Genomic DNA, 20501 nt, shown 5'->3' on the forward strand with positions numbered 1-20501 from the left:
GTGCTGCAGGGCCGCGTTTACCGATTCTGCACAGCGGAGGGCCTGTGGCTGCGCCAGGACAACTCCAGCTCGCCCTGGAGGAACCTGTCAGAGTGCGAGGAGTCCAAGCGAGGGGAGAGAGTGAGTTGTAGATGGGGGCTCTGAGGCAGTGAGGGGTAGCAGGGTCCCAGCGTAAGTGGAGCTGGGACCCCGGGCATCTGGGGGGCTGGTCTGTGGCCATCTTATCTATCCTCCTGTCTCTGGGGCCTTTGCACACCATGCTCGCTGGGCAGAGGTGATGTGTGTTCACCCCACTGGCCTTTGGACAAGGCCCTAGACAGCCAAGGGCCATGGCCATAGGTTATTTTCTTTCTTACTTCTGGGGTCCCTTGTGCAGCCTGACTCGGGGCCCTGCCTCTGCCCCTGTCCCCTGGGGAAGGGGAAAGAGGGAAGGGGCAGAGGAGGGCGTGGGCTACCTCATGTGCACCATATCCCTCATGTGCACCATATCCCTCGTGTGCACACAGAGTTCCCCAGAGGAGCAGCTCCTGTCCTTTTCCATCATCTACACGGTGGGCTACACGCTGTCCTTCTCCGCTCTGGTCATCGCCTCGGCCATCCTCCTGAGCTTCAGGTAAGAAGTGGGGCCGGGGGGCAGGCTGGAGGTGCTGCTCCATCCCAACGCCCCACTCTGTCCCCAGATGAGGGAGCAGCAAATTAAAGTGACCGTGCAGCAGGTTCTACTAAGAGTTCTCTGGAGAGCCTGTCCTCTTCCCGCATACGAGGCTGAAAACATGGAATAGGACACAGTATGCTTGGTCTAATCTTTACTCTGTAAAAGCATGCTTAAAATACTGCAAAAAAGGAAAACAAAACAAAACAAAACAAAACAAAAACAAATACCACATAAGGAATACACAAGGCACACCCCCCCAAACCTTAGTAGTGGGTGGCAGGATTAGGGGATATCCTCTCCTGTGAGCCTGCGAAGCTTAAGTAGGAATTCATTATGATTTTAGATAAGAGCTCAAGGATTTAGAGATTTTGCTTGCTCTCTTTGGAGCTTATCAGCCCCATAGAAGAGGTCTTCCTATGGCTAACCTTGATGAGCCATTCCTTCCAGAGGGCCCTCTTCTTCCCACTCCCTCTGCACTTGGTGGGTGCGTGGGAGGGGGCTGGGTTCAAGGTCAGGAGGCATTTTGAGTGCAGGGACCTCAGGCCACCAGCCAGCAGAAACAGGACAGGCTTTATTCCTCTTGCTGCCCCCATGGCACCTGGCACAGTGAATGCGGAGCCACAGTCAGTGCTTAATAAATGCATTCACTCAAAAAAATAAAATAAGATAAAATAAAATAAATAAAATAAAATAAAATAAAATAAAATAAAATAAAATAAAAGCATTCACTCAGTGAACATTCCCCTCCTGTATTATGAAGTATTTCTGAAAATAAAGTGGCTGCTACCGATCACTCATGGGCTCAATACCCAGCACAGTCACGCTGCCCTGGGGGGTCCCTCCCTGCCACTGCCTGCCACCCCCCCAACCAGAGGGAACCCCCGAAGGGGCTACTTATAATTCCCCTGCATCTCTATACCTCTGCCACCTTTTTAGTATCTGTGAAAATATGTAGCTGCGGGTCTTGCATATTTTTAAGAGTGTGTTGTACAACCCCTTTTGCAATGTTATTTTTGGCCTGGTGTGGCGTGTTTTTGTGAGATTCATTTGTGTTGATACAGGTAGTTCTGTTTCATTTATTTTAACTGTCACTCCAGACTCTGTTGTATAACATGTTACAATTTATTTGTTATCACTTTAATGGGTACTTGAGGTTTTCCATTTTTCTTCTCTGAATTACAAACCTGGCTACAAGCAACATTCTTACTTATGACCCCTTGTGTATTTCTCCCAGGGCGGGGGTGGGGGTAGGGGGGGTGGCTGGGGCGCACACCTCTGAGTACCACATGATTTTGTTAATTTATTAGGTGAGGTTGCTCTCCAAAATGGTCTTATTTGCCCTCTTACCAGTAATAGATGAGAATTGCCTTTGCTTACCATCTTCACCAGTAGTTAGTAGTTTTACCTAATTGTGGCGAATCTGAAGTGTGTGAAATATCTTGTGATTTTAATTGGCACAGCCTAGATTCCTAGAGGGATCAAGCATTTGCATCTGTTTCATTCTGAGAATCACTTACTCCCATCCTTTGCTTACTTTTTTTATTGGCGCATTTGGCTTCTTCTTTACTGTTTTGCTTTTCATTACATATTCTCGATCCTAATCCAGGGTATATCCTCTCTTAATCTGTGATTTATTTTCTCACTCACTTGGTGGTGGCCTTTATACCTGGAAATCCTTAATTTTAATGAAATGAAACATATCCATGTATCCATTTTTATTGACAAAATCTATCAGTAAATGTTATTAATTGATACAGATTGATTTTGCCAATTGATTAAAAAAGACTATCAATTTCTTTTTCCGCAAAGACCAAATTCCTTTATGGTCTTGTTTAAGAAATCTTTCCTTATCCCAGGGTCATAAGTTCTGTGCATTCCTTCTGGCTCTTTAGTCCACCTGGAATTAATTTTTGTTGATGGTGAAATTAAGAGACTTAATGTTGTTTCTATATACACATCAAGTTAATTGCTTCAGTACCGTTTATGATAGCTCATCCTTTCCCCTTCGGGTTTAGGGCGATTACTCTGTGATGCAGTGAGAGTTATCTTTGCCTGGGTTGCTTTCTGTCATCTGTATTCTTGCCCCGTTGTTCTATTTATCTGTCTGATTGTCAGTATCATGAGGGCTTAACTACTATAAACTCATTGAAAACCTCAGTTCTCTTAAAGTAAAAGCCCACTTTGTGGTTCTTTAGGTGTGTCTGGTGTATTCTTGGCTCTTGGTTCTTTGTATGTTTTGAGAGTTCCAGGAAAACAAACAAACAAAAAACAACCCTGTTGGAGTTTTTACTATGGCTATATTGAATTTATCAGTTACAGTGGCAAGAATTGCCACTCTCAAAATAGTGAGTCTTTCTGTCCATGAATGTGGGATTTTAAGTCTTCCCTAACAATTTTAAGCAAGTTTTATTATATCCTCCATAGAGAACTTGCCCATCTTCTGTTGGACTTTTTTCTATGTAGCCAATTAAAAAATTGTAAGTGAATTTTTGAAATTTGTTTTTTAAGTGTTTATTGCTGTTGTACATAAACGCACATCAGCAACTTTGCCAGATGAACTCTCCTAATTGGTTCTAATAATTTATGTGTAGATTATCTTGAATTCTCAATGAAGATACTCTCCTGTCTATAAATAATGACAATTTTGTTCTTTTATTTCCAATTCTTGTGATTTTTTTTTCCCTTGCACTCTTCCAGCAGTCAGGATCTGGACTATGATGTTCAATAGACATGATGATAGCTTTGTTAGGCGAGGCAATCCTTATTTACTTGAATTTGAAGGAAATGCTTATAAAATTCCTCAGGTAAGAATGATGTTTGCTCCTGGTGTGGTTCGATAGCCCTTATCAAGTTAAGAAACGCCCTTATATTTGCAGTTAGCTCTGCCTTTTTACCTGAAAGGATATTGAAATTGTGTCTAATACTTCCTGAATCCTGCCATGTGCTTCGCCCTAGCCCTCTGTGAGGCAACCTTGAGGCATGTGAGAGGTGGGTCCTTTCCTCAGGAAGTCTCTCTTGGGCCAAGGGGTCCTCACACACAAATCACTTGGCCTACACACGACTCTGTAGAAAAGAAGACGCCGTAGAAGGATGGATAGTGTGGACGGAGGGTGGCAGTGAGCCTTCAGCGAAACCTGAAGGCTTCGTGAAGAGGCAGGACTTAACACTGGGCCGAGAATTTTCAGGGATATGAGGAAGAAGGGCATTTTCAGAGGAAGACAAGATAGTCCCAGAGACAGGTGCATGCCTGAGGGAGTTCGTTCGCTTGAGAACTGAGGCTTGTGGAGCAGACCCACCGGCCATCTTGCCAGGAAGGAGCCCTGCTTTGTCCCACAGACACCTGCACTGCACCCGGAACTACATCCACCTGAACCTGTTTGCGTCCTTCATCCTGCGAGCCCTGTCCGTCTTCATCAGGGACGCGGTCCTCAAGTGGATGTACAGCACGGCCCCCCAGCAGCACCAGTGGGATGGGCTCCTCTCCTACCAGGTGTGTGGTTTGGTCAGGAAGGGCCCCGGGGAGGGTTGCACAGTCAGGGAAGGCAGCCTCTCCCGGCCCACCCAGACCTGGCACAAAGAAACGCAAAAGCTGCCCCCACCTGGTCCTCAGGGAGCCCCCAGTCTGATGGGGACAGGCAGTCTCCCCTTGGGGTCCCCCAATCTAAGGAGGTGGACCCTCTCCCTGCCCCTAAGGAGTTCTGTCTGAACCAGGAAGGGGATTTGGGAAACGGACCCAGGCTGGACTCCCAGCTCTGCTCCTTAACTAGCTGTAGAGCTTGGAGTGAGTCACTTAACGTCTGTGGGTCTCAATCTTCTTAGCTGTAATGGGGCTAATGGCTTCTGACACCACCATAGCGATTCAGTGTGCTAAAGCAGGTCCAAGTTCTTAGCGCTGGCCCTGGCAAGAAGGCCTTAGCTCGCTCCTCCTGCATTCAAGGTGGGAGGGTAGAAGCTGGAGCAGGATGGGGAGAGGGGCCAAGGGAGGCAGAGGGCAGAGCTGTTGTCCCCTGGGGACCCTTTCTCTGCCCCCAGGATTCTCTGGGCTGCCGCCTGGTGTTCCTGCTCATGCAGTACTGCGTGGCAGCCAACTACTACTGGCTCCTGGTGGAGGGTGTGTACCTGTACACGCTTCTGGCCTTTTCCGTCTTCTCTGAGCAGCGCATCTTCAGGCTGTATCTGAGCATAGGCTGGGGTAAGGCCCACAGTCCTTCGTCTCACGCGCCCCTCCACCCCAGCCTGTGGCATGGGAAGTGGGAGACCCTGACCTCTCTCGGGACTGTCGCCCTCAGGCCACCCCCAGGAAGCTGGCTTGGTACTGAGAACACACTGCTCTGCCGGTGGAGCCAGGCCTGCTGGATAACCCCAGATAATGGGGCTGTGGTTACCCTCCCCTCCCTGCACAACCCTTCCCACTCTATAGAAGCAGAGGCCTCCACCCTGTCTGACCAGATACACACACACACACACACACACACTGGTGGCCATGGCACGGTCCTCAGATAGCTCTAAGACCCTTGGGGAGGGAGCCCCAGGCCCTGAGGGAAATGGGAGAGTCCTGGAGCTCCAGGGAGGGTGAGTGCTGAGGGGCTGTGGTTCTGTCAGCCAATGATGATGAGGTGGGCTCCGAGGATCCTGGCAGGGCAGGGCTGGTTAGCCAGAAGCCCACTGAGGAAGGGTGGACCGCGGATGCGCCAGGAGCCCAGCTGGAAATGTTCTAGCCAAAAAAGTTTGCAGAGAACCATTGTGTCTTTTTTTTTTGCTGGAACATTTCTGGTTGTGCTTCTGCCTCTCGCCATGTGGGATTCTGATGAGGACAGGGACTGTGACCCCCGCCACCGGAAGCCCCGCAGCCCCCACCCCCCACGACAGGGAAAACGAATGCAACGGGAGTATTCATTTTCAGGAGCCCCCCTGGGACAGAGCCAGAGAACCTTGCCCCTGGCCCTTCCGAATCTGCCCATGGCCCTGCCCCCCACCACAGGGCCCTGCCCTCCACCTCTAGCTTGCCATTCAGTCATTCCCTACTGTCATTCCTTCCTTCCCCTGCCTCAGGTTGCTCTGACCACTCTGCCCTGACCGCCGACCTCCGGGGACTCACGGCCTCAATCAAGGCCACGTGAAGTCCCCCTCGCATACAGGCTCCTCATCCATTCAGCCCGCCTCCTCAGGAAGCCTCCACTGGTTGTCTGGCCCTCTTAACCTCCCTGTTCCTGTCCCTTCCCTACATTCCTTTCTGCTGGTATCTGTTAGCCACTTGGCTCTCTATGGCCCCATTGTAGAAGGGGGCCTCTAAAGGGAGTGATCAATATCTTGAAGACACTGAGGCTCAGATAGGGCAGGGTCTTACCGGCAGAGTAGGCCCTGGAACCAGGCCTCCTGACTCCCCGGCCCCGGGCCCCTGCTGCCTGTCATGGAAACTTCTCTGTCCTGTGCTGCCTCTTGAATCCCCTGAAGGCCCAGCTGAGCAAGCTTGGGCCCCTGCACAAGTGGGCAGGTGGCCTGGCCTCTGGGTCCAGCTCCCTGCTCCCACTCTTCCCTCCCCCAGGGCCCATCTCTCCCTGTTCTTCCTTCCTCCCCTCCTAGGCTAGGGCCGTCAACCTGGCAGAGGGCAGCTGGAGAGCCCTGCCGCTAGTTGAGGGTGGGTGGCTTTACATCACTGAGGGGAGCTCTGGGAAGGCTGTCCTTAGGGTGGGGGACCACGCCTATCCATTCTGGGAAATAGCATCAGCGCTGTTAGTGCCTGTCTCCATGGCGACCTGAGGGCAGGAACAATCAGAGGGACCGTGTGATGTATGCAGAGGAGTGGGGGTGGTTGCTGGAGGGTTGGTGGGGGCACATGGCATCCTAGGGGTTTCTGAGTGGGAAATGAGGGAGGGGCGCCCATCTTTTCTTACCACCTCATGCCGTGGCTCAGGGTCTGAGGGGGCAGAGGGGTAGGACCAGGGGGACCTTCCTTCCATCTTGAGGGATTGGGATGGGAAGATACAGGGAAAGACAAAGGGGCAGGGACAGAGGACACAAAGACAGATCTGCAGAGAGCTCCATTGTGGGTCCTGGGGACCTAGTCCACGTTGCGGTGTTTGGAAACAACTTTCAGCTTCACGTGCTGGCAGGAGAATCAAAATGAAAACTCGGACACAGCTGGGGAATCCCCAGAAGACATGTCAGCTTCTTTTGCCATCTGCCAGCAACAGGGTGTCCCCATAACACACCACAAAGAGGCTGCCTGGGGGAAGGCACGTGATGGAGAAGGGAACCATTACTTCTCAGGGCCAGTTCTATGTGTCTTACTTTGGGCTTTTTCCCCGTCCAGCCTATCTTGTTGACTTTCTAAGTAGCGGAAAGATGCAGCCAGCCGAGAGCATGTCGTGTTTGCGTGTGGCATAGCTGTGCCTCCATTTTAAAAAAGGCTTTGTTAAGGAGAGGCTGATGAGTGAGTGACGTTCGCCGGGTCTTGTTGATAACATGAGTGAGCTCCCCAATCCTGGAGTGGGGTCTCAGGGAGAAAGGTCAGCAGGTGACTGGGAATATCCAAGAGGGAGGCGTCCACAGGCATGCGTAGCTCAGGGAACTGGCAGGTTCTTGCCAGGAGACTTTCCCTGCTCTCACTGATAAGTCAATCCACTCGTCATTCCTTCCGTCCATCATCTTTGAGCATCTTCTGTGTGGCGTGCTATGTTCTGAGGCCTTTGGAAGCCACCCGTCCCTTGTGCAGTCTCATGAGGGCCTGTTGGTAAAGCATCATGGATGCCCAGAGGTCTGGCCTGTGTGACAATAAATGACCAGGGAGAAGGAGATCCGATGAAAACTGACGGTCAGCTGCTGTTTCCTCCGTCCCGGTCTTCTCTGTAATTCCAGGCATCTTTCCTGCTCAGGAGCTGCTCTTGGGGACATGGATCGTAGCAACAAGAAAGGCTGGGGAAATGTGCTCTTGAGGGAGACCCCTTAAGGCCACACAGGCTTAGGCACGGACTGCCCCCCCACACACACTCACATCATTGCGTGCGCACCTCAGTACGCACACTCTTACCTAGCTCAGATGCCCGCATCTCCCACCCTGCAAGAGGCACCCTTAGGGACAGGCATGGGGAGCTGGTGCAGAAAGCCACTGAAGGTGGTTGGTGTAGTTGTGGGATGGCAGCCCTGCGTTCTAGGTTCATTCTAGTCCCACCTCTGCCCTCCTGAGCTCCTGACTCATCTCTGTCCGTTGTGAGGATGGGCAGTCCATTTGGGCGGGGATCTGGGTTCAGTGGGGCTGCATGCCTCTGACTCCAAGTCTCTAACAGGGATGCAGTCAGGCTGTCACCCCGGGATGTTGTCACCACAAGTCCTCACTGGGGTTGGAGAGTCTCCCACAAACTCCCTTGCAAGGCTGTCAGGAAGCACAGGCCCTTTGCTGCCTGTTGGCTGGAGGCCTCCGCCTCTCACCACAGGGGCCTCCACGGGCTCTCTGAGCACCCCCACGACCTGGCAACTGGTGTCCTCCAGAGTAAGCAATCAGATTGAGAGAGAGCGCCAAGGCAAGCCTTTTCTAACCTTTTAAGACACTGTTTTATAACCTAATCTCAGAAGTGACATGCCGTCCCTTCTGCGCACATTATTGGTCATGCAGACCGATCCTGACACAGCGTAGGCTACCCCACGGTGTGAATACCGGGGGCTGGGGGTCGCGGGGGGCCTTCCTAGAGGCCACCTGCCACACCAGCTGAGTCTCAGCCGAGTGCAGAGTGTGGACGCTGGAGCTGTTGTTACACTGGGCCACTGTGCAGTTAGCTGGGCTCTTGGCCTCCACGTCAGGGTCCCTACCTCCCCTCCAGGCTTCTGCTCAGCCACCTGCAGTGAGAGCAGGCAGGGCACAGGTGGCCGGAGGGACTTCCGGTGCCTGAAGGAGTTGACTGAGTTGGGCACAAGGGCCACAGCAGGGGGAGGAGGACAGCAGAGGGTTGGCCTGTCCCCACCTCACTTGCATGTTCTCCACAATCCTTGGTCTTGTCCCTCTGTTACTTGGGTGTCTGCATCCTCACCCCTCAGCCACGACTTGCGGACGAGCTCTGACAGTGTGCCTGGGAGGGAGGGGCGAGGGGGTGAGGACAGATACAGCCGTAACACGGTGGGATCCTCTCTCTGAGGAAGAGTCTGGTATGTGGGTTGGGAAGTGGGTGTTCGTGCCGCCTCCGCTCTCCCGTGCTCCCAGACCAGCCTAGTTCCACACCTGTTAGGAAGTGGTTTTATGGTCAGGCAAGAGAAGGGCATGGAGGAGGAGAGGCCTGGGGAAGGAGAGGCCCCTGGGTGCGCCTGGTGCTGGCTCGGGCCTGCCAGCCCCTCTCCCCTCTCTCTCTCTCTTTCCCTCTCTCCTCTCAGGTGTTCCCCTGCTGTTTGTTATCCCTTGGGGCATTGTCAAGTACCTCTATGAGGATGAGGGGTGAGTGTCCTGCTCCTGGGTCCCCATCCTCAGACCCCACGGGATTCCTTGGCCCCTGGGGCACGTCGCTACTACCTGTTGGGAGAGTGCACTGAGGGACCAGGAGCTTCCTTTACAGATTCAGTTCTCTAGGACCCCTTCCCTGTCCTTCCCCGGGACTGTGTGATGGCAGACGGTGCTGGGTCCAAGGAGCATGTAGTGGCTTTTTTGTAATAATTATGAAATGTCTCTGCTATTTTGTGTATAGTGCTAGGCACACACTTGAGTGTTTGTGGGTTCCTGAAGGGGCCATGTGTGTCTTTCTGACCATGTATTTAGGACTCTGGCTCTGGTGTGTGTGTGTGTGTGTGTGTGTGTGTGTGTGTGTGTGTGGCTTGAAGAACTCTGTGTGAGTCTGTGGGACTGGTTGTTGGGTGGCTCATGGTGGTCGTGTCTGTGTGCCCCTGGGCCTGCTCTGTGAGCTGGGGGCTCTGTGTCTCCCCCTTCGCCACCAGCTGCTGGACCAGGAACTCCAACATGAACTACTGGCTCATCATCCGGCTGCCCATTCTCTTTGCCATTGGGGTGAGTGACGGTGTGGGGGCGGGCGTGGCAGTTCTGGCATCCGGAGCTGCTGCGGAAAGGCCGGGAGATTGTGGGTGTTTTGAGAGAGCCCCCAGCCGCCGCCTCCTGTCTGCCCTGCAGGTGAACTTCCTCATCTTTATCCGGGTCATCTGCATTGTGGTGTCCAAGCTCAAAGCCAATGTCATGTGCAAGACGGACATCAAGTGCAGGTGATGTGCCCGAGTTGTCTCTGCAGGGTCCCCTCGGCCCTTGTTTCCGGAAGAGACGGACAGATCCTGGGGTGCTGAGCTTGGGACCCCACATGAGCTTCTTCTCCCACCTGGGCCAAACTGGGACCCCAAGCCTTGTCCTTAGCCCTGGACCTGGGCAGCTCCTAGGCTTCTGGGGGTGTTGACCTCTACTTCCCCCTTGCCAGGCAGCCCAGCCCAGTGTGTCTTGGGTGGGAGTGTCTGCTGCCCCACATGTGGGGTCGGGGCACAGAAAGGGGAAAAGAGTCCATTGGGAGAGATCCAGAACAATGTCTTCACCCCCCCACCCCCTAGACTTGCCAAGTCCACCCTGACGCTCATCCCTCTGCTGGGGACCCACGAGGTCGTCTTTGCCTTTGTGATGGACGAGCATGCCCGGGGGACGCTGCGCTTCATCAAGCTGTTCACAGAGCTGTCCTTCACCTCCTTCCAGGTGAGCCCGTGACCCCTCACTCGCCGGGTCGCAGAGCGGCAGTGGGGTAGAGACCGGCCCGCACCGTGCTGACAGACACCTTGGGGCCCCGGGGGGAAAGCGGGCTATGCCCAGAGTTCTGTGGCTGGAGCAGAGCCAGGGCTAGGATCGGCGCCCAGCACCCTCACGTGGGACAAGACGCCTTCCCAGAGGCAGCCGTGGGCACCCTGCCTGGCGTCACAGCGGCCGGATCCCAGGCTGTTGCTGGGCGCAGACACCTCACCAGGGGCTTTGCATACATTGTCCTCGCAGCACCCCAGGAGGCGTGCGGGTCGCCCAGTTTTACAGAGGGGGAAACTGATGCTCGGAGGTGTTAAAACAAGACGTGCCAATCACATAGTTTTCAAAGCCAAGGAGTCATCCTCTCTCCTAATATTAGCTGACCCCACAGGCACAGATGTATGAGAGTCTGGTCGCAGTCCCTCAGGAGGCCTGTGGAAGGGCCACACGCATGTAGGCCTGTGCATGTGATCGTCACGTATGTGTGCACACACACACACAGATGACAGCTCTGGAGCACCGAGTGTGCTGAGTGAGCAGACGGCGCCATGGTGGGAAGATGGCCCATGATCAGAGGACTTCCTAGGGTCAGACCTCCTCAAGGAGGAAGAGCTTCTGCAGTATCTAAGCAAGGGGTCTTCTTGTAGCTCCAGAAAGGAAAGGAGAAGAAACCCACCACGTGGGCTCTGGGCCTGCTGGGGCTGCCCATTCTGAGGAGGTGGTTGTTGGGACTAGAGCTCCAAGGAGTTCAGGGTCTCCTGTAGGGCACCTCCTTCCCGCTTCCTCCCTGCTGATGGGACTCTTGTTTCCAGGGGCTGATGGTCGCCATCTTGTACTGCTTTGTCAACAATGAGGTAAGGCCTGAGGGGGAACGGTGGGGACTCATACAGGATGCTACCACTCTTATAGGCTGTTCTGGAGTTGTCAAGGGGGACTCCCATCCATCTTTTCAGCTGAAACCCCCTACATATCCCACTAGGCACTAGACCTGAGGAAGCGTCTTGTCCATGCATTGTTTTCTGTACACGGGTCTCTCTCTGTCTCTCTCACGCACACACACAGGCATACCCTAGTTTGTGTGAACTTGGGGCAAACCCAGCCTGGTGTGAAGGGGGTCTGGAGTGAACAGGTGATGGTTAAAAGATGATTCAACAGTAGACGTACCCAAGTCCCATACTGGGGCTTTAATAATCACTATCTTATTTGTCACTGCTTCCCCCACCACCACCACCAAAAAAAAAAAAAAAACACCCTGCTAAAATTATGGTTTTAATATTCCCATTTTTCACACACGAAATCATTGGAGAACAGAGAGACTAGGAAGCATGCCCCAGGTTTGGCCTGGAAGTGGAGGCAGAGCTGGGACTGGAATGCATTCTAACAGAAAGAGGGATGTGCCCACTGTGTGTGTGCAGGGGAGAGCCCCGCCTGCCATGGCAAAGGGGCGCATTCCTACAGGGGCTTTCTGCTTGCTGGAGTGGAAGAAGGGGGCTGCTGCTAACCCCCACACCTTCTCCTTTCCTGTGGCTCCTCCTGGACCATAACCCTCCCCTCCCTGAGACCATCAGCCTCTGGGAGGGGTACCTGTGCCTGTGGTGCCTGGGGAAAGCCCCTTCCACCCAGGTACCCAGTTTTGTGCTGGAGCAGATCAGGAGCAGCCCCACACCATCGGACCGGGTGTCACAAATGCCACAGCACCCCTCCCCCTTCCTTCCAGGAGGGAAACAAATGCTAATACTAGATGTGGCACCGGTGCCCTCTGGGGAAGTAGCCACAGGGGAAGGACCCCGGCAAGGAAGAGAGGGTGGGAAATCTTCCATTCCAAACTCTAGGGAGCCATTGGAGGCCTCTCTTAACTCTGTTCAGGCCCAGGTGAGGGTTTATATCTGTGAGTCTGGGGCTCAAATGACCCGAGGACACAGCTCCTCAAAGAACCGGTGCTCCTGGTGTGGCCTCTGTCACTGAGTCTGGGAGTTCAGAGATCTCAAGAGTCTGCATTCATACATTACTTTTACTTGCGCTGTGGGCATGGGGGACATGGCGGTGGCAGTGTGTAGGGACCTTGGTATTTCAGGGAACCGTGCGTGGCTCAGAGCGCAATGCGACGTGGTGGGACAGAGGTGGGACGCGGGCTGTGGCTTCAGGTCCCTGCTCCCATCCAGGCCCCACCACTTAATGAGCTGTGCAGCTTTGGGCAAGTCACATGCCCACAGTGGGACACCTGTCTCCTCTTCTGCAAAGTGGAGTTAATGATGCTCAGAGCACATGGATCTCTAAAAGGGAGGGAGATGCTTCCTAAAGGTTTACTGTATATGAGGTGCTCACATGTTTTAGTAAATGCAATCTATGCAGCAGGGGCTTTTGTCATTATACAGGTGAGAAAATTAAGCCTTGGCAAAATGAAATGAATAGCCCCAGTTCAACAGCTCGAAGGTGGTGGGGCTGCTGGACGGGGAGGGGTCTCCACTAATGGTTCAGCGCTGGGAAGGGGAGGCAGGGCCAGGCACAGAGTGGCCCACAGAGGCATTCTGGCCGGTCTCCGAGGGCTTACTGGGCTTTGTGGGGGGGGGGGGGGGAGGAGAGGAGGCCGGTGCAGAGAACGCTCACAGGGGCCTTGTCCTCCAGATAGGCCCTTGCTCCACGGGAGGCACATGAGGTACCAGCAAGCTCTTCCCCACACCTGAGCCCTCCCAAAGAACTTCCTAAAGAACTGAAGAAAATGCTGAGAGACAAGGAACCGGCAGCTCCACAGGGCAGCACTTCCCTCAGGAATGGCTCTCAGCCAGAGGGGTGATGTGCCTGCTGGCCCTAGCACTGCTGCTTTACTTCCCAGGAACAGGGCAGGGTGGCAGGTGTCCCCGGTGCGGGCTGGAGTGATGAAGCTCCCTTCCGTGCCTTCTCACCTTCTCGGTCCCTCGCGGTTCCTGTTTCCCCTTCCTCCCTCCTCTTCCCCAAAGCCTTGCCGGCAGCACGTGCTTCCCCCAACACACACGCATGCCAGCCTTCCCCACCACTTCTGCAGAAAGTCTCCTGGACCCTGGCTGAGTTTCCTCCCAGCTCTCTTCCTCAAAGCCCATCACCTCCCCGCTTCATCCACCCCCCAGGGCTGGCCTAGTTTTGTCAGGAGGGAGGGTCAGGCACACATCCCACTGGATCCTTGGCAACTAATGACCCCTCAGTCACCAGATCCCCAGCTGGTCTCTCCCAGGCTTAGGCTGTGGGGTTCAAGAGACCTGCTCAGACACTTGCCTTGTTCAAGTGCGCTGCCCAGTTCCCAGAGACGCCTCAGGCCCTGGCTCCTCCAGGCACCAGGACAGACATGTCCCCTTCACTTGGCCACAAAAATACACGTGGCTCCTGGGCTGAGATCTCTGTCCACAAAAGCTGTTCTCCAGGCCCAGGGCTGCCATGGCAATGCCAGGTACTTGTGACCTGAAAAGATGGCCTGGACATGGGTCCTGCCTCAGCTGCCAGGAGAGCAGACCTGGGGAGGGTAGAGGAGGGGGTGGTTTTACTGTGGCTCACGTGTCCTCTCACCGTGGCTCTGACCCAGAAGCCTGAGTGTCAATCCCAGATCTGCCACTATCCAGTTGTGGCACATGAGCAGTCAGTTTGCCTCTCCCCCCAAGTGTAGACAGAATTGAGTGAGCTTCACCCATTCCTCCCAAATCCCAGAGCCTGAGGCCTGGCCAGACAGGACTTCAGAGGCTGGAGTCGGATAAACTTAGCAGGTGAGGAAGTGTACCACCATAAGCGCAGGGACAGGTGTCTGGGACTCGTGGCGTCACCCCCTCTGTTTCACTGTAGTAACTCAGTAGCACAAGGAGCCCTGTGTCAGATGCTTGTTTTGTCACTCGCTCCTTCCCTCAGCTCATTTACAAAGCACATGTGGAGGGCCTGCTGTATGTGGGGCATGGTGCTAGGTCTGGGGATCCCAGATGAGGACAAGGTGGTCCCGGCAGAAAGGGCAGCATGGGTCAGAGCTCTGAGAAGTCCCAGGCCCATCCCTTTTCCTGCTGGTGTCCACAAAACCACCTCAGTCCCTGAAGCAGCTTCCCACAGATGTGCCTCCATTTACCCTCCTTCTCCCCAGCCTCTGCAATTAAGGCTGTGAGACCAGATGGGCCTCCATGCTGCTGCACAAGCAGAGGCTCCTGTCTCCCTGGGGTGTCCCTGTACCTCCTGTTGGCACACTCACCACAGGTCCTCAGCCAGGCAGTGAGCTGGTGTGGAGCAGGGCAGCTGGACGCACAGTCCGCTCCGCCTCCCTCTGGCACCCACGCCTGGGTCCCCCATGCTGCTGCCCGAGACACCAGGGTGGTCGTGGGCAGGCAGGCTCTGGCCACGGGGCTCCACGGGGCTCCACGGGGCTCCACGCTCCCTCCTCCTCGTCTTCTCCCTCCGGCTCCGGTCTCCACATTGCTCTCACTCTCATTCTCTTCCGTTAAACAATAGCGTGATGGATTGCGGAGGGGACTTAGCTGAGTCACAGAGTTTAGAGATGGAAGAGACCAATTAGATCATCAACCTCATCTCTCTCCTGAGGAGAGGCGGAAAATAAGAGACAACGATAAACGGTTTTATTGGCATATTAATTTAGTCGCCCAAAGGCCTTGACTTGTGTTTCTTAATATAATGCAGTGGATATTTTTCCCCCTTCCCTGCTAATGTAATAACGGGGCCATTTCGTGGACAATTGGTTTGCATGATGGCTCTTGTTTCCCTCCTTTTCCCACGGAAGGTCCAGCTGGAGTTTCGGAGGAGCTGGGAGCGCTGGCGGCTCAAGCACTTGCACACCCAGGGGGACAGCAGCATGAGGCCCCTCAAGTGCCCCACCAGCAGCCTGAGCAGCGGGGGCACCATGGGCAGCAGCGTCTATGCAGCCACCTGCCAGGCCTCCTGCAGCTAAGACCCCCGCCCCTGTCCTCCCTGTGGTCTCGCTGCTGGCTGGCTGGCTGGCCATCCCAGGTGGGAGAGCCCCTGCCGGGGCTTGGGCGGGATCGGGACACAAGCTTGCATCCATCCCCGCTTTCCCTTCCCAAAGCCATCAGATGGGCAAACGGGCAGTGCCTCCTGGGACCTGTGGCCACATTTCCTCTGTGGAGAAACAGCTCTGCTAATTTGATCACCGTGGCAGGAGGAGAGAAAAACCGATTGCTGCTGAACTGAGGAGGATTTCTTCCCATGAAGCCACCAGGCCCCTGGGGTACCCCAAGACAGAGCAGCAAATCAGCCCCGGACTCGCACTCAAGGTCAATGGCTTATTAGCGGGATTGCGGCATGCGAGAGAAGAGGCTCGTATGACCCAGCCACACAGAGCTGCCAACCTGCTTGCCTCCGGTTGGGTCACCGTCCCCACCACCTCCCCGTGAAGGGATGCTTCTCCCACGTCTGCGTTGCTTGTTCACCCTCCCCGGTCATCTCACCACCCAGCTTCTTGGCAGGGGCTTTGTCTGGGCTTCCAGCGGCAGCTGTTTCTAGAAGTGGCTGTGGGTGGTGTTGGGCGTGAAAGCTGAGAAGGTGCCCAACAGGTTCCTTTGCTGGTGCCCACTTCTTACATGGGTGCCTGCCCTGCCTGGGTGCCCACTACCCTGTGCCCAGGGAACAAGGCAGGCCCACTGCTGAGGAGCCCAGCATTTGGGACGAGCTCTGAATTCTGTTCTAGAGATGCTCCAGAACCCTCTGGGGTTCAACAAGGAAACCTCAGGACCACCTGCACCGAGGGGTCCACTGTACCTGTAACTCTCGGGAACCCAGAGGGCTGAGAGCTTTACTTCCACCTCTCAGGGGAAAGGCTTTTGTGACCAGATTATGTATCCCGTTAGCATGGGTTTGGCTGTGCCCTTGACTTTAAGAGACTTCTGGGGTAAACTACCAGTTACCGCTGCTACCATAGAGGCAGTCTTCCCCTATCCTTGGTTTCTTCCCCTTGAAAGTCCCCCACTTGGGAGCTTGCATATACTTGATTCATTTTTCTTTATTGATGTGAACAGTCTGCATGTGCAAATGTGCGATTCTGATTTCCCCCACCTGATGGAAAAAAGGACAAAACCATTGTGATTGTGGTGGTGTTGGGGGGACTGGGGCATAATGCATTTGACTCAGCCACAGTTTTGAGCTCATCAGTGTTTTCCCAGCCTCCGGTTTCATCCCATAAACAATGAGCAGCTGAGAGGCTGCACAGGGGAAACCTCTCGGTCCTGCTCCTGCCATGAGGAGAGGGCATACAGGGCAGAGACCCAGACAGAAGGGAGACAGGCAGCCCAGGGAGGATGGCAATGGAGTCTTTGGATGCAAAGGAAGTTTCCAGAGTAGGAGAGAGCTTTTAAGGGAGTCCGGACCACCTGGGAAGGTACAGGGAGTAGCTTCAAGTGAATTCCTCTATGGGTCCATCTCTCCCTCCTCCTCCTTAAGTGGTGGGCGACCCTCCCCCCAAACCTGCACCAGACACATTTTTCTGTGCCTCTCCGAGAGACATGTGATGTACAGGGGAAATAATAATGGGACATAAAACACATCAAGCAGAAAATTTCTTATACTTCAGCTTCAGTGGAGTGTTGTATCTATGTTAATGGGGAAGTTGAACCCCAGGCTAAAGAAGAATTGTGCAGAGTTGCTCCTAGAGAAAATGTAGAGAGGTGGGGGATGCGGTAGGGGGGACCCCTGCTTCCCCGGAATAAGGGAGGATTTTCCAACAGGCCCCACTCCTTGGCTTTCTTTTCAGATAGGGGTAAAGGAGGAGGTGAGCACCCGTGAGTTGATGTGGGATACAATTCTGGTGCCAGTGTTTCAGTTTGGGATAAACTGGAAGATTTTGAGAATCATTAATACACTGCATAGCAAAAAAAGAAAACCAGATTGATATAGCCTGAGAGAAATAAATTGTTGGGGGGGGGCAGGAATTGTGGGGAGAAAGTGTTTAGTTAGACACCAGGGATGCTCAGATAGTTTGGTTTAAACTGTAGGTAGAGTTCTTTTCCCAGCTGGCACTGATTCCTGATCTCCGAAAGCTCATCATACCCCCATGTTCGAAGCCTTATAACACTAAGAACCATCTCCTTCATAGATACGTATCAGATACTGAAGAAGTATTTTCTTTGCTCCAAGACCCACACTATTAATATTCATTTGACTGGCAGTGTACTCCCGCCAAACTATTCTCAAGCTCTCCTGAACTAAATATAACTCGAAGAGATCTGGAAACACTCCCAAACACTCCCAAATTCCACTAACTGTTTACATGCATGACACTGAAGTGGGAAGCTTGCTGCACACAACTTCTCTGCCTCTGTCCTGAGGGTACGACTGCTGACCAGCAGGTGTGGACGGTGTGTATGTGTGTTTGTCTGTCCACTGCACAGCCAGCAGGGGCTGAGGACTATTGTGAACTGATTCTGAGTTCAGCACTCTGGCCAGCTCCACTCGTTAGGGGCTTAAATCGTGTTGACCCCATCTTTACTCATGTCGATTTTTAGAACAGCTAAATCACAGAACTGAAACAAACCACTTACACTGCAAAGCTGCCTTTGAGACAACTCTCCAGATTGCCTGCATGATTTTCAGTTGCCTCAAGGCAATCCCCACCGAACCCCATACCAGCTGTGTTTTTAAAGACTCAGAGCAGGGAAAGAACGGCCCTCAATGAAGTAAGTGAGGAGGGAGGCTTGCAGAGGTGACTTGGGGGAGGGAGGCTGGGCTCTGCCTCCAAGTCCAGGGAGGCCTCTGGGAAGGATAGGTAAGAAACAGAAATAGCGATTCAAGATCGTCTTAGTAAAAGCCAGCAATGGGTATCTGGAATTTCTGTTAAAAAGGACTTGCAGCCGCAAAAGGTAGGCAGGTCAGCTAGTGAACACACCACCTCTTCAGGGACTTCTGCCGAGAGTAGGGGAAGGCTGCACTTCACCATCGCTACTATAGTCCATCATCCTTGTCTTAAAATGAAGAAATTGAAATGAAGCAGAGCACACACACACAGAGCAAGGGAGCCATTTTAAGTATTGACTCCAGCACTCTGGTACTGGGTTGGCTGGGTTTTCTGATGCGTCTGGGTTTAGTTCACAAGTTGCTCCGCCAGCCACACAGAGTGAATTAAAAGAACTGGAAAAAGGTCCAGAAGACTAGCAAACTGGGCAGCGTTAGCCTAGCAGAGACGGCACAGCCCATACAAGGGCAAGTAGAGTCAGCTCATATCTACACCCTGAAAGGCTTGGTTGCCTCATCAGCATGGGTCGTGTTTTAGCAGCTCCTGTCTCCATCCAAGGAGAGAATACTCTGTGTGTGTGTGTGTGTGTGTGTGTGTGTGTGTGTGTGTGTGCGCGTGTGTGTGTCCTGTGCACAGCAGCATAAAGTTAGGAGATGATGAGTCTGGAATCATCTTACCCACTGTGAAGGTCATGGGACCACACAGTCCAGGGTGAAGATGGGCGGGAGCCTGAGCCGTAGATGCTTCCTCTCCATGCACAGACAGGATTCGCATTATTGCTAATGCCTGCGACGTGCTCAGGGAAGATAAAATATATTCCAGAGGTTTATTTTCCCTCCACTGAATTGATTCTAATCTGCGGTGCTGACCCTGCTTTTGGCTCCTACAGGGCGCCAAACTCTATAAAAATTCTCAAATAAAATATGTCGGCTTCCTCTGCTAAAACAGTTATGTGAATGACATGCTAAGTATTTCAGTTGAAACCAAATTAGTATCAACTCAAAACTTTTTTTCCTTTCTGTTGCTGGAGCAAGGTTTTTCTGGGAAAGAAAATGTGAGAAACTTCTTTAAACAACATTGCCCTGCCGGGACAGTATTCTCTGCTGGCTCAAAACAGCTCTTTGGCCATGCCTGGAGGGCCAGAACAGGAAGTGTTGTTAAGCAGTGTCATTCAAACACTTAATGCCACAGTGTGTCTACAGTATCTATAATTACTTCTGCTCTGTTGGTGGCTACTGATTGGCAGGAAGCAGATAAGCATAATTGTTTCCCCATTAACGACCCAGATCTCTTGGACTTTGCCTGCATTTGAATCTCTCAGAGGGGGAGAGTTTTTGCTTCTCCCCTTTGGCCATCTTAGCCGGTTTCTGCGGACCTGATCCAGGGGGTGCATTTTCTCTCTGATGCACCCCAGCTCCTCCCCACCCCCCACTACCTCCCTCACGCCCACCTCCCCCATCCTCACCATGAGCTTCCCCAGGCTCCTCCCCCACCTGACCATGTAAGGAACGCTGTTCTCTCAGCTGTGACCAATTTGGGGGTACAGCTGAGAGTGAGGCACTGCCAGGGCTGAAATGGTGCACGGTACTCCATGCTCTGGGGCAGTGAGGAGCATGGCAGCCAGCGGCTTGGAGCCTAACTTACACTGGGGTTTTGCAACCTTTCTGATGGAGCCTGTCAACCTGCACAATCTAGCATGACTAATTGCCACTGTGTCAGAGCAATCCGGGAGAAGGAAAACATAAACAAATGAGAGTGTTGGGATGTGCTGGGCAAAAACTCCAAGGAAGTTTGGAACATGTAACAAGTTAGGGTCTTGGCTTCTTTGTAGGGGAGCTGGAGGGACGAGCGGGGCAGGTCAGGAAGAAGCAAGATTTCCCCCAGACAGGGCTGGACCTTGCCAAACCGTTCACACTTTACTTCCAACTCTGCAGTTCTAAGCTCCTCCCACAAAACGTAATCATGTCCTCAAGGCAGATCAACCTCAACATCCCACTGGTTTTGGAGGGGGTTCCATGCAGAGTTTCAAACTCCAAGAGAGAGGTGAGCCAGGCTCTCAGGAGCTGGATTTCTTTCTTCAGTGCTCTTGGGGGAAGTCTGCTCTTCATGAATGTTTAAACAAGATAACTTTCATGCGATTTCTTAATATATAAATTCATGTACAATACGACCTGCGTCTATAGGTAGCAAACATGTATAACTCCTTGCACAGACGTGAAATGGATGCAGACTCGTCCCTAATTTGTCTTGTAAACGTCAAATAAAGGTCTGTCATTACTGTGTCCCTCTTGCTCTTCCTTTGGGAGAGGAGGTTTTTTGCAATGTCAACCCAGGTGACAGATGGTGCAGTGGGAAAACACAAAAGATACCGTTTCCAGCCCAAGGGGGGGAAAAAGCCCTTGCTCATTACTGATTTTCATCTTCAGAGCACTTACCAA

General features: G+C 53.1%; 1 protein-coding gene and 1 long non-coding RNA gene across 2 annotated transcripts in view; one reads left to right on the forward strand and one right to left on the reverse strand.

Annotated features, from left to right (window-relative positions):
• The window catches only part of GLP1R (glucagon like peptide 1 receptor), a 36662-nt gene extending 16317 nt beyond the window's left edge, over window positions 1–20345 (forward strand). Inside the window, exons 5-14 of the mRNA XM_032339826.1 lie at window positions 2–120; window positions 507–613; window positions 3992–4145; window positions 4688–4847; window positions 9017–9077; window positions 9572–9641; window positions 9762–9850; window positions 10184–10322; window positions 11174–11215; window positions 15103–20345. Of these exons, the coding sequence (XP_032195717.1) occupies window positions 2–120; window positions 507–613; window positions 3992–4145; window positions 4688–4847; window positions 9017–9077; window positions 9572–9641; window positions 9762–9850; window positions 10184–10322; window positions 11174–11215; window positions 15103–15270 (1109 nt within the window). The 3' untranslated portion in view covers window positions 15271–20345. The remainder of the gene's footprint in view (window position 1; window positions 121–506; window positions 614–3991; window positions 4146–4687; window positions 4848–9016; window positions 9078–9571; window positions 9642–9761; window positions 9851–10183; window positions 10323–11173; window positions 11216–15102) is intronic.
• Window positions 4087–6348, reverse strand: LOC116588578. Its single transcript, XR_004285007.1, has 3 exons — window positions 6003–6348; window positions 4775–4831; window positions 4087–4138 (listed from the first exon to the last, which is right to left on the reverse strand). It is a non-coding gene; the product is annotated as an uncharacterized LOC116588578 (long non-coding RNA).
• Window positions 20346–20501: the final 156 nt, after the last annotated feature.

This window comes from Mustela erminea, chromosome 4 (genome assembly GCF_009829155.1).
Source record: "Mustela erminea isolate mMusErm1 chromosome 4, mMusErm1.Pri, whole genome shotgun sequence".
In the NCBI taxonomy this organism is placed as follows: Eukaryota; Metazoa; Chordata; class Mammalia; order Carnivora; family Mustelidae; genus Mustela; species Mustela erminea.